The sequence below is a fragment of the Octopus bimaculoides genome, chromosome 25 (genome assembly GCF_046866305.1).
Source record: "Octopus bimaculoides isolate indiv1 chromosome 25, ASM4686630v1, whole genome shotgun sequence".
Taxonomy (NCBI): domain Eukaryota; kingdom Metazoa; phylum Mollusca; class Cephalopoda; order Octopoda; family Octopodidae; genus Octopus; species Octopus bimaculoides.
This window is the reverse complement of record NC_142952.1, coordinates 30,651,001-30,665,709: the sequence shown is the minus strand read 5'-3', so window position 1 is coordinate 30,665,709 and position 14,709 is coordinate 30,651,001. Positions and strand designations below refer to the sequence as shown.

At 37.2% G+C, this 14,709-nt stretch overlaps 1 protein-coding gene across 1 annotated transcript in view; it reads left to right on the top strand.

Moving 5' to 3' along the window:
* Positions 1-4,936: 4,936 nt before the first annotated feature.
* The window catches only part of LOC106877113 (succinyl-CoA:3-ketoacid coenzyme A transferase 1, mitochondrial-like), a 28,485-nt gene continuing 18,712 nt past the window's right edge, over positions 4,937-14,709 (top strand). The window contains exon 1 of the mRNA XM_014925906.3: positions 4,937-5,061. Within this exon, the coding sequence (XP_014781392.1) occupies positions 4,951-5,061 (111 nt within the window). The 5' untranslated portion in view covers positions 4,937-4,950. The remainder of the gene's footprint in view (positions 5,062-14,709) is intronic.

Genomic DNA, 14,709 nt, shown 5'->3' with positions numbered 1-14,709 from the left:
CGGGCAGGTATGGTCAATCACATCGATGCCAGTGTTTCACACTGGTACACTGGTACTTAAAAAGAACCAGTAAGTATATAACCAGCTTCCGAAAGGGTCAAGACTGCCTTTTGTATTCCCCCCTCCCCCCACACCCACCCCAAAAAAAACATACCTTTTTTTTTTCTACACAAATCCCCGTTTTCGGCTACGGAGAATACGAATTTTTTTCATTTTTTACCTTTTTTCAGAATTTTATTTATTTATTTATTTATTTTTCAAAATATGCGGAAAAATACGGAGATTATGATTCTGAAAAGAATTTCCAAAAATCTTTGTACTTAGGGTTAGGGTTGGGGTTTTAGGGTTAGGGTTAGGATTTGCGGGTGAGGGTAAAGGTTTTAGGATTAGGGTTAGGGTTAGGGTTAAGGTTTTAGGGTTAGGGTTTTAAGGTTAGAGTTTTAGGGTTAGGGTTAAGGTTTTATGATTAGGGCTAGGGTACACAGTGCTATTGAATCAAGGGTTTTATTTAAAGTGAAAACTTTATGCTTGGAATGACCAATTTTAGATACTATTGGATTTTACTCACAAGGTATTGGAATCTTATATGTATACCATTCTGCCTAAATAATGGATCTACAATGCGTATCTCACATCTATTTTCATTCCTCCACGTGCATACATGTACATACTCACACACAACACATACGTATTAATCTATGTACACTCATACGATTATATATATAACTACATATATGTATTTCAGTATCATGCATCTCAACATGTATGTATGGATTTCTACATGTAAATGAGAGAAAGGGGTGATTATAAATGGGTGCTCCCGAGTGGAATCTGGGTGTTACCCCATTCGGATTTACGGTTGATGGTGGGTTTGTATTGCTGTATACAGACAGCTTCAGTGACTTGTCTCAGCATTGCATCAGTGGGATGTGTAGATAAGATGTCTAATCTAAGACTCCTTAAGGAGAGCCATTGTGACAGTCTAATTGTAGCGGAAACCATACCATTGTATTTTGAAAGTTAGTCACCCAGTTGAACATTTACGTGCTTGCTTGAAGATATGTATAAATGTGTGTGTGTGTGCGAATGTTTGTATATGATGCGTTTGTTAATTTTCACATTCCCAACACACCCAACCTGTAAAGAAAACCGTTGCATTTTGAAAATCTGTTGCCCAATCAAATTTAAATGTTTATTCCTTGCATTGTTTACGCTTCGGTTTTGTTTGGGGCTATAGTAGAAGACAAGGGTGCCATTGCAGTGGAATTGAACCTAAAATCATATGGCTTGAAAGCACATCCCTTTCTTACAAGACATCCTTGTTTGTACCTCTACACACACAAGCATAAACATATGTTATATATCGTATGTGCATGTTTGCATGTGTGTATGGGTAATCTTCCGGATCTTTTTTAAAACGGGGGCCACATTTTTCATTAATGTTTTACGTAGTGTTTTTGGTACCGAAAGACTTTCAAACTTCGTATACTTATCTATTTTGTGTTATAGAACAGAAAAATATTTTTGTATTCGAATTTATTTCATGTAAAAAATTGTCTTATTTCGATAATTTCAACCAATCACTGACGTCCATTCAGTCGATATACATTAAGTGCCGACTACATAAACAAACGATTCTTCGTTTTATTTGCTTTTTTCATTTTAAATTTGCTTTAACCCTAACCCTAACCCTAACCCTAACCCTAGGGTTAGGGTTAGGATTAATTGTTTCAGAATCGTTTGTTTATGTAGTCGACACTTAATGTATATCGGCTGAATGGACGTCAGTGATTGGTTGAAATTACAGAAATACGACAACTTTAACATGGAATAATTTATGGATTTCTTTTTTTTTAAAGAAGACTAAGAGAAAAAGATGTTTTATATGACCCATTCTACCAGTGTTCCAAGTTTCAAAGTGTTTCGTTAATGAAAAATGTGGCTCCCGTTTTAAAAAAGATCCAATCTTCCAGTTTAGGGCGGTAAAAAAGTAAATAAAAATATACAAGGGAAATAACTTAACCGTCTTACTAGTATTATCCGTACACAAAATGTTGGAATGGTGTGCGCGCCGTCGGCTTATTAGGAATAAGTTTACCTGCGAGGATTGTTTAGTACCATGTGGACTTGTTAAAAAAAAAAAACACGTGTGTGATTTATTTATAAACAGCTAAAAAAAAAAACACATTTCAGAGTCGTACGGATTATACTAGTAAGACGTTAAGTTATTTCCCTTGTAATTTTATTTACTTTTTTTACCTCCCTAAACTGGAAGATTACCGTTTGCATGTGTGTGTGTGTGTGTATGTATGTGTTAGTGTGTTGGTGCGTGACATGTGTGAGACAGCTGTTAATCTGGCCGTCTTGATGATGAGTTTGATGGAAGCAAAGGACATCAGTTCAAAGAGAAGGCCTTACAGGCGAAGGGAGTTTCTACGGTTTCTGAAACATTTCAACCTTTATACCAAGAAAGAAAATTTGGGTGTCTGTGTACACATATTTAGGTTGAGTCAAAAAAGTCTTTTACGTATTCCCGGCTTGAATTAATATGAGACGGTACCCAAAAGAAACCGGAATTTTGCAATATTATTTTATTCACAGTTTTATATGTTTATACTTTTATCACCTTCAAAGAATTCTTCATTGGAAGCAATGCATCGGTCCAGGCGCGTTTTCCACTGTTTGAAGCAGTGCTTGAACTCTTTTCCACATCTGCAAATTACATGTACCACCTCAATTTTAATTCAGTATTTATCACAATCGTCCAAAGAATGGAAACATGAAACTCTAATGTCAAGATTTTTACAGCTTTAATAAAAAGTATATGATCCTACCACCTTCAATATTCGAATACTATTTTTTCCGCTTTGTTTTGCATCTATGTGCTTACTCGTGTGAGTATGTTTGTATGTATCACATGTAATAATTCGAGTTGTAGAATGCTGTTTAAAGCCCATCCACAGTATTCGGCTACCTGATGTCAACAACAGTATGGAGATATATACCACAGGATTTACTTCAGGAATTCCTTTATGCCCGTACAGTTTATATAAAAGTATTAACGGAGGGAAATGGAATTCACAAGATTCTTTATTTAAAACCACTACCATCGTCTCCACACATCTTGTATCTGTCTCTTACAGGTGAGATGCGGTACAATCAATTGTCAGGCGGAGGTGAGGAATACGCACACCACCCGTTTTTTGGCGTAACAAAAACCCTAACCCAAAACCCAAACCCTAAAAGTCATGAGGGAAAAACTCGGACCTTGTGAATTTTCGGAAGTCCTTTCCCCGCTCCCGTTGCTTTGCGCACATTTTTTTTTTTTATTCATATTCTTGTTTTATACCCATTCCAGTATTTTTATTTGGATTTTCTTCTTCAGGTCAAGATGTAAACATTAACCCAAAATTCTAAAAAAACGTTTTTCTAAATTTTATCAGTATAAAGATGTGTTTGACTAAACCTTTCATGGCTGTGTCCCAGCATGATTGCAGTCCAGTGACAGACACAAGGAAAAATAAAGTTGAATTGTAATCTGCATCTCTTGGAGAATTTTTGTGCTTGTGTGTGTGTGTGTGTGTGTGTGTGTGTGTGTGTGTGAAAGTATAATATAATATCTTTTACATACCTCTTAAAATCCAAATCAAAAACACATGTAAAATGCTAAACAACAGTGGAAAGACTTCCGCCCATCCCCCTTCCCCCATTTTCTCCCAAATTTGTTTATTTTAAAAAAATCTAGGATTAGGGTTAGGGTTACTGTTGGGGAAAAAAGTCAAAATTTAATAATTGTGGGGGAGGGGGGAATTTCACAATGGCGATTTTTGGCAATTTTCCAGAACCTCCATATCCGAAAATTGTGAAAATTATATGAATGAAAGCTCTCACATCTTCACACTCATCCAAATGCACTTTTATGAAAGTCACTTGAATGAAAGCCTCTAAATCTTCCAGAAAAAATCAAATCAAATAATAATTTGAGAAAGCTTGGTATTTTTCAACTTATTTATTCTCATTTGTTTCGAATGAATCAGGCATTATCTTGTAACTTTGAGACTTCCATGATATTAATTTTTAGAATGACATTGTAGGGTAGGTGTGAGAGACTGGATCTGGATAGTTTGAACATAAATTGGCAGAATATTTGGGCCAAATATGGCAGGTCTAAATGTCAAAGGGTTAAAGCCCTTTTTCATGAAAGTGCTTTAAATCCATAAAGCACTCTTCCGATGGAGGCCCCAACATCTTTAAAAAAAAAATGTAAAAAATAATTTTTTCAATCAGAGAAAGTCTGTTTTTTTTCTTTTTGCAGCCTAAAAACGTGGACATAAATCATTTTTTTTAATGGAAATCATTTCAATGAAAGCCTCCACAATTCTTCAAAAAAGGTCCAAAAAATAAATTTAGTATTTTGAGAAAAACCTAGTATTTTTGCAGTTTAAGAACTGTGGACTTAAATCACAATTTTTTTTAATGAAAATCTTTTCACTGAAAATCCCATCTTCAAAAGAAAAAAAAAATCCAAGAAATAAACTTAATAATATTTTTCCAGCTGAAGAACTGTGGAGTTGAAGCATGTTTTTACGAAAATCATTTCAACATAAGTCACAATCTCTTTAAAAAAAAAAACTAATAAAGTCTAGAGAAAACCTGGGTTTTTTTCATCTTAAAAACTGTGGACTCTATCCCATTTAAAAAAAAAAATGAAAATCAATTCAATAAAAAACCCGAAAGCCTCCATATCTTCACATTCATCCCCACAGCTCTCCTTTGTCTGCCCTTGTTTGCCCCCTCTATGTTTAGCCCCTTGTGGGCAATGAAGAAATAAGCTCGCGTTTGTATCAAGTTTTCTCACGCTTTCATCTGGAGGGAGGACGAGTAACTGACATAACAAGGCCCCCCCCCCACCGAAAAACAGCCAGAGTTATCTCCCATATTTACAGAAACATGGCGACACAAGTGTGCAGACTTCTTCGTCGTAATTGGTACAGCTGTAGCAGGGTCGGGACCTTTCTTACCGGCACCCCGACTATATCGAACCTTCCGAGAAAGCATCAGGTAACATTTGAGTATCACCAGGTTGGGGTTAGAGGACCCTGGCGATCGGGTAAACTAACAGTTTGACCGCTAGTCTTCATGTTGTTTCATTGCATATTTACGCATTTATATATGTGTATATATATATATATATATATATATATATATATATATATATATATATATATATATATATATATATGTGTGTGTGTATATATATATATTTATATATACAGGGAGAGAGATGTGTGTGCGTGTATATATGTGTTTTGGGGAACTTGGGTAAACGTGCGTATACATATAACAGCGATCGTACCGTAAGATCGCCCATATAACTTTATACCAGTAGACATGCGCATGTTCATGAATGTGTGTATATATATATATATATATATATATATATATATATATATCACAAGTGCATACACGCATCTATCCGTAGAGAAACGTGTTTGTAGCTATGTACAAGTTACGAGATGTTATATGGGGTACTTAAACCAGAACTCCACCCGTGTTTATTTTTATGTTTGTACACACATGCGTGTAAATAGCATCCATGTGCATACAACACACGCATATATATACACACAGACATTAACATGCTTGTATCTATGTACCTTACATATATATATATAAAATATAGGCGATCTTTACATACACACACGCGCACGCATATATACATACATGTGCTCGTATCTATGCTTATGTTATGTGTACCCACACTCTCTCTCTCTCTATATATATAGAGAGAGAGAGAGTGCGTGTGTGTGTGTGAGATGGAGAAAATTTCGTCAGGGAGGGAGAAGGGCAGCGCCCTTGACTTCAATATACCTGTGGTGTTCCAGAAGGTTGTGGAAGAAAGCAAGGAGAAATGTACCCTGAAACCCCAAACCTACCCCTTAATCTTGCAACGAAATGAACTCCGCAAAAGACATCCAAGGACTCTACGCTAGATGTTTCTTTTTGCTTTTGTTTTTTTTTTAACCTAAGTAACGGATTAAGTTTATCAGCCAACGACTCACAGCATAAAAGAATCAGGACAAATACTGTCAAGGTATTTCGTTAAATGCTGGCGGATTTCTACTTAATCCACCACTCAACATTGGTGGTTTTATTATATCGACTCCGAAAAGGTGAAAAAACAAGTTAAATCTCGGCGAGATTTAACAAGTGAGAGCGCAGTGAACCAGAACGAGTAATGCTCGGCGTTTTCTCCCCCGCTCTAAGGAACCTACTGCCTCTGGTCAAACTAAAGGGTTTGACCCTGCCTCTTACGTACACACATATATGGTACTACTAAAGCAGCGTGGTCCCGAACTCGCAGTCGTGTCCGCGCTAGCTAGTCGTGAGTGATCGATCCTACAAAAAGTGCGCGTGTGTGCAAATGAATGTGTTTAGGGATAGGGTTAGGGTTAGGATCAACCACTCACGACTAGCTAGCGCGGACGCGTCACTGCGCGTTCGGGACCACGCTGCTTTAGTAGTACCCACATATATAACAAGAATAGGGGTGGCAGTGACTTAGATGTTTCGGACTATGAACCTCCGTATTGAGCAACTCTTCGGTTTAATGCTAATTTTCTTTCTTTAAAAAAAAAACAACTTGACATGAAACTAAACACAAACACACGCACACACGAAAGCCCGGGTAACCTCGTGGCCTGTGTGTCTTCTGTACTCTGTTTATTATTTTGTCCACGTTTTTTTTTTGCAACGTCCTGTACCCAGATATGCATCTATATATACATGTAGATGTAGGTATGTACATACATGTACATATATATGCATATACTCACATATTATTTGTATTATATATATATACTCTACAGCTTTATAACATAGAGTGTGCTTCTATGTGGGATTTATGGTTTGCTGGCTATATATATAAACATAAATTCTTTCTGCTGTAAGCACAAGGCCTGAAATTTGCGGGGAGCGGGGTTAATCGATTACATGAACTCCAGAGTATAACTAGGACTGATCTTATCGAATCCGAAGGGCAAAAGGCAAAGTGGACCTCGGCGGCTGGATTTGAGCTCAGAATATAAAGACCATATCTTCTGGCGTTGTTGTGATGCTATCAGCTCACCTTATATATGTGTGTGTGTGTGTAATTTGTATGTAAACAACGACCTCTAGTACAATGGACCACATTGAAACATCAGGTTTCATTCACCAGGTTGACAAATGGATCATTGTTACATAAGTGGCTACAAGACTTAATTATAGTTAAACTGAATCAATTACTGTTTTATGGTAGATTTCTATATTTAGACATAAAACAACACACCTTAGAATTTTTACAGACCTTCAGGGATTCCAATCATGTTTAGTGTTTTATACACGAGCGGAATAAGTTTTAAGCCGCTGAAGGTGTCTGTGATTATAAAGTCTTGTTAAACATACTTTGGACTTGTTGGGTGACACATTCAGGGGGAATCCAGCATGTTTTTATGTGGTCCTCTCAGTTTTGTACAGGAAGTTGTTGCTTACGTATAGATTCGACAAGTTTACCGTACAAATAACTTCATCGTGTACATGTTTCAGTCATCGGACTACGGCCATGCTGGGGCATGGCTTTGAAGAGTTTAGAGTGTGTGCCGCCCGGAGCGGCCCTTCCATTTTCCGCCCCCGGACCCCACAAAAACCATATTGCCTACAGCAGAAGCGAAAGTGCCGCCCGCAGCAGACGCCCCCACCTTCCCACTCCAAGAGTGTAGTGGGTGCTTTTTTATGTGCCACCGGCATGAGGGCCAGTCAGGCAGTACTGGTATCAGTCACACTTGAACGGTGCTTTTTACGTGCCACCGGCTACGGGTGCCAATGGCCATCTTTCACTTTTTTCAGTCATTTGACTACTGGCATTCTGGTGCACTGCTTTGAAGGGTTTTAGTCGAATAAATCGACTCTAGGACTTATTATTTTCCGAAGCCTAGTACTTATTCTATCCGTCTCTTTTGCTGAACCACTAAGTTGTCAAGAGGTGGCAGGGGACAAACTCTGACACACACACACATACATATATATATATATGACGGGCTTCTTTCACTTTCCATCTCCCAAATTCACTCACATGGCTTTAGTCTTCTGCCTGGGACCATAATAAATGTCCAGTCTGCTGGGCAGTGGGACTACAGTTGCAAACAGAACTTCATAAGCACACAGCCATGCCTGTGCCTATATATATATATATATATGTGTGTGTGTGTGTGTGTGTGTGTATATATATAAGAAAATGGAGAAATAAGTAACAATGAGAAGTGGATCTTTGGTGTCATAAAGCCATTATTTAATTAATTCTTAATTAATTAAATAATGGCTTTATAACACCTAAGATTCACTTCTCATTGTTATTTATTTCTCCATTTTCTTATCATCTTTATATACATTAAACTACAGTTTACCTTTCAAATTACCCACTACCGTATACCTTATAACAAGGACCATACATACTGAAGTAATACCAGGAGTGCCTCTGGATACATCTATCCCTTAGATAGTTTTAATACCTCTAACTTACATTAGCACCTCAGTTTTCGAACAACTTTAGTCATAAATAAATCGTGCTTTATCTCTTATCTTTCTCATATTAATTTAATACAGTAGTACCTCAGTTTACAAATGCCTCTGATCTGCTTTATGTTTGTTTGTGTGTGTGTGTGTGTAGTTTAATGACCTCAGTATGTATAAATGCTGTCTGTGTCATTTTCCTTGCTTGAAACTATTAGTACCTCATAAAAATCTATTCATCTCTCACCAAATGGAGTACTTCTTTCTGTTCATCTTACCTTCACAGAGCAGTGCTATATATATGTATATATATATATATATATATATATATATATATATATATATATATATATATATATATGGTGGTGCACCAGCATGACCGCAGCCACTTGGCTGAAACACATAAATAAATAAATATATACATACATATATATATATATATACACACACACACAAAAACACAGTTGCAGTGTGGAAGGTGTTTATAAGGCCATTTAAAAACATGCAAAATCCGTTAGATTCACTTCAACATTTAAATTTAATTTGCCAAAATAGTTTTGTCACTCTGAGACCACGACCTGTTTACTGACAAAATTCTGTGCAGCACAGAATCTAACGGTTTTTGTGTGTTTTTAAATGGCTTATAAACACCTTACACGCTGCAATTGTTTTTGTTTCAGCACACGATCTCAGATCAGGTCACATGCTATGCAAGTACATCTCCATAATATATATATATCATCATCATTGTTTAACGTCCACTTTTCATGCTGACATGGGTTGAACAGTTTGATTGAAAACTATTAAGCCTGGTGTGGGGCGGGGGGGGGGACTGCACCACGTTGGAATCTGATTTGGCTGGTTACCATTCCTAATGCTAACCATTCCAAGAGTATGTAGGTGTCTTTTATGTGCCACTGGCACAGGTGCCATTGACATGACACTAGCATTGGCCACGAATACAGTCTCACTTGGCTTGTCAAATACATACCATCCGTGCAACATCCATATTTCTCCCTATGCCTGCCATCTCTTAGGTCCCTGCCATAAGGCTTCTCTTCCACACACACACCAGCTTAATTCGTCCTTAGTCAAAAAACACCTGTTGTTAATGTCCTTTATTTGCATTTGTATTTGTGTACCTTTTCTCCGTTTTTTTCCGTCCTTGTTTTCATATACTTTCGCTGCTTTCTTCCAAGGAATCTAGTGCTCTTAGCTTCCTTGGGGCTGGCCAGTTTGGAGCAATTTCGAGTATAACCATCCGAAATTGCAAAGATAATCTGAAACTCGACTGAGGAAACAAAACTCCGAATGACCCGTCCTTGTTTTTTTTTGTATCATCTGTCTGGATGTTTTGTTGTCCTTTTTTTGTATCACCTAACTGCCTGCATGTTTTGCGTTCTTGTCCCATTTTTGGTATTCCTTTATATATCTATATATATAAGATAGATATATATATTAATAATCGACCGAAAGTTACAAAAGTGACACAAAAGTTGATTTTTGTGCCCGAAGTCTGATGCAGAAAACCTTTAGCCCTTCAGTCACTTTTGTAAATTTCTGTTGATTATTAATATATATATATACACACACACATATATATACATAAACATATGCATACACACGCACACACATATTTATATATATATATATATATATATATATATATATATACATATATATATATATACATACACACAAACTCTCTCACATATGTATATTGTCCTGTTTATTTTGTTTGACCCACAAAATGTATATACATACACTGTACATAAGCATTATCATTCTGAATTTGTTTATCTTTTTCATTGTCTTTGTTTTTTGGGGTTTTTTTTCCTTTTTTTTTTGAGTCTTATCTATTAAATATTTTCCCTTTCGTTAATCTTTTTTGCACTTTGCCCTTTAAGAAGAGATGAGACGTCGTAAAGTATGCTGCCGCATAGTGTCAAGTTTGTATCTGATTCTGTTGATTTCTGATCAAAGGCAATCTACCCCTTGTCTTATTTTTTTTTGTTTCGTACACTTTAAGACAGCGGGGTATGATCTGATGAAGATTTAACTGCTATTTCTAGCTGGTTGGGCGACCATATAGAGATTCTTAATTCATGTAGAATCCCCAACATCTTTGGCCTTGTAGTAAAGATTGTTTGCCAACATAACATGGCAGTCCTGGTTTAGGACGAATGTTGCTGTAATTTAGCCCCAGGAGACATCGTCTCCAGCTGGTTATACGATATGATCTGTGTCCTTATATCTTTGAACAAGGGGCTCTAGCACCCCCACTCAGCTCAAAACAATATCTGTGCATCGCGATTTCCTGCTTATTTCCCTTCATCAGCACAGATATAAGGATATAGATCATGTCGTATAGTCAGCTGGAGACGATGTCTCCTGGGGCTAAATTACAGCAACATTCGTCCTAAACCAGGACTGCCATGTTATGTTGGCAAGCAGTCTTTACTACAAAATTACTGAATATCTCACATTGTGAGATTTAAAAATAGTAATTTTCTAATCTTTGGCTTTGGTGAACAAATAATAATAATAATAATAATGATAATCCAAGGTGCCACACAGTGGGACTGAACTCGGGACCATGTGGTTGGTAAACAAGCTTCTTACCACACAGCCACACCTGCACCTATTAATGGTAAGATGCTATGGATATATTTTCTCGGTAAACTTTCCTCACAGTGAATTGATGACGAACCTACCTATTATCATTTAAGTGTGTATACGTTTTTAGGAGATACCCTGTATATGCATTTTGTCACAGAATCTGTTTTAAGGGTTACAGGTATTAGGCTCTCAGTTTTCTCATTTTGGTTCTTCCTTTTCCCAGCTAATTCCATGACTATACAGTTTTTTGGAGGGGCAGTGTATCTCTTCCAAATTGGCCTTATGGAGGCATAACTGTCATGTTTACTCTGCTATTCTATCCTGCGTCTCTCTTTGCAGACGTTCTTGTTCTCAATTCTTTAACCAGGCTGCTGCTGCTTTCTGCAATAAACTGCAAGAGAAGTGCTTTACTACTCACCAAATGCCTCGAACTAGATTTGGTAGCAACACATTCTTCAATACTAATTCTACCCTCAGTCTCCTTTCCTCTGCTGCATCTTTTAGCTGTTACTTGTTTCAGTCATTGGCCTGCGGCCATGCTGGGGCACCTCCTGGACGGGTTTTAAGCAAACAAAGCACTTAAGTTTTTCAATTTTTAAAATTAAGTCTGGTACTTATTCTATCCATCTCCTTTACAGAACTGTTATGGGGATATAAATAAACCAACATTGGTTCTAAATAGTGGGGATGGATGACAAACAGACACAAAGACATAGATATATAAATACATGCATACATAACTACATCATCATCATCATTTAATATCCGTTTACCATGCTAGCATGGGTAAGACAGTTTGACTGGAGCTGGTAAGCCAGAGAGTTGCACCAGGTTCCAGTCTATTTTGGCTTGGTCTCTACAGCTGGGTGACCTTCTTAATGCCAACCATTCCACAGAGTGTACTGGGTGCCTTTTGTGTGTCACCAGCACTGACCACAACTTAGCTTGAGGTGTCTTCTGAAGCACAGCAAACCACCAAAGGTCATGTTCACTTGTCATCACCTCAGACTCAACAGGGCTGTGGAGTCGGAAACAAGGGGTAGCTGGAGTTAGTAAAACCACACCAACTTACATTATCTTTATTCTTTAATATAAAGCAGTTCTAACCTAGGGGCCTACTCAGAGTACAAGTGTGTGCATATGCTTTATGAGATATATAGACCACGATCACTTAATTACATAGAGAGGAGTCGGAGTCAGAGGTGCCAATAGTAGAGAAGTCGGAGTCAAAGTTTTTTGTTTCGACTCCACAGCCCTAGCTAGAACTGCAACACTGCATGGTAGCTCCCTGTACTGTGTGTTGGTGGACAGGATACTTAACTGTGAATAGTTCAGTCTACCTAGCTGTAAGTAGGTACCACAGTGTGGTAGAGCACAGTGTATTATGTCCATGATTAAGACACTTAACTATCAGCAGTTCAGTCCACCTAGTTGTAAGTAGATACCCCAGTGAGGGCAGTTCATTTTATAGCCACTCTAATTAGTTCAGAGTGTAATTGGCATTGTTAGTGAACTGAGAGGTGTGTGAGATGTCATGTGGTAAGAGATATGTTAATTAATTGCAGTGCAATGTTCTAATCTAAATAATAATTGGTAGAAGTGAATTTCTTGTCACACTGACATGCTAACTTTGATAAAATATTTTGAAATAGTGAATATTTGGTGTGTCCACATTCAGTCTGATTATGTTAATACCTGTACAAAATCCATAAGCTGAAATATATTGTTTTTAAAAACGTGTTTACCTTCTATCTTTCTAGATCACCTTTCTATCTTTCTAGATCAAAGTCTTATGTTTGTTTACCTTAAGCCACTGACTGCTTCATGTATCTACTTATGAATATATAAATAAATATATATTCCGTTTATATATTTGTTTTGCAAGATTGTTGATGTGAAATCGTGTGTTGAAACAGATGTTCTTGTACTTGGGGATGGTCATGTTGCCAGTTTAGCCAATAAAAACACACGCACTGTATATTTGGTGTTAATTTGCTTCAGCTTTATATTACATTACATTAATCCTATTTTGACCAGAGTTCTTTCGTCACACTTCTGTGACCTCATCAGTGGTCCTTTGCTTTCTTCTTTCTTATGTGTGTCCCACCTTGCTAACTATCAGCCATCTTTGCACAAACCTTCTTCATGTTTCTCCCATGTTTTTTCTTATTTTCTTACTAACCAGCGTCCTTGATTATTAAAAATTATATTTAATGCATAAACACAGCCTGAAAGATTGCTATAAGATACATGGCGTATTTTATAAATATACCCATTTCAGTAACCTAATTGTATGAAATTAATAATAGCTCTTTCAGTTGTATACTTAATTTGATATATATATATATATATATATATATATATACATATAAGCTTAAAAAAGCCATCTGATAGGATGGTTATCAAGCTAGTATGTAGCTTTTCAGCAACTAACCCTGAATGGGAAGATCTGCAAACAGATCTCTGACTTATTTACATTATTTACATTTGACGGATATTTGTCCTCATCTTGTTTGTTGTTAACACAACGTTTCGGCTGATATACCCTCCAGCCTTCATCAGGTGTCTTGGGGAAATTTCGAACCTGGGTTCTCGTTCCTAAGGTATTTTTCAATATTGTTGTTATTATTATTCAGGTCACTGCCTGGAATCAAACTCTGAATCTTGGGGTTAGTAGCCCGTGCTACTAACCACTATGCCATATGCCCGAGGGCAATTATGGAGTGAATTTTAGGGCTTATAAATCTAATATTCTCCTATCCTTCCTTAATACTGGTTCCCATATGCTGTTCATATCTGCACTCGGTCTGCTTAGGAGGTTGTTGTGTCCTAACATATGTACTGCTTCTTTTAATTTTCATATTTTCCAGTGGTTTTCTCTGTCTATTATTTTAACTTCATCCCACAGGGGGAGGTGTTCTCCATTTTTCCATACATGATCAGCTATACCCGATTTATCAATATCTCCCCATGTCACAGCTTTGCAATGTTCCTCTACCCTTATTTTGAGGGGGCGGCATATTTCAACTTTGTGTAACCTACCACATCTGCATGGGATGGAGTATACGCAGTCTTTGGTCATATTCTCTTCTATTGGAGCTTTTACCTGAAGGAGATATTTGCGAAGTGTTGTATTACTTTTGAATACTGTCCTGATGTCATATAGGCCACATATCTTTTGTATCTTTTCAGAGAGGCCTTTCACATAGGGTAGACAGACTGAACATTTTATTGGTTTCATCCCCTCTTTTCTTCATAATTGGAGTGGAGAGTATGTTTTTAGGGTAGTTGTTGCTTAATAGATTGTTACTGAACTTGATCATTTCTTCGTGGTGGGTATCACAATCGCTACTTATATTCATTGCTCGATGTTTTAGGCATTGAGCAATCCCTCTCTTTACACCGTATGGATGGTGGGAGTTGAAGTTGAGGTATCGTCCACATAATCTCGAAGAGTTGTGGAAGCTCAGCCACAGAGGATGGCATCTCCGTGAAGATGGTAAAGGATTTGTATGCATCTCTTCCCAGGCGCATTGAAGC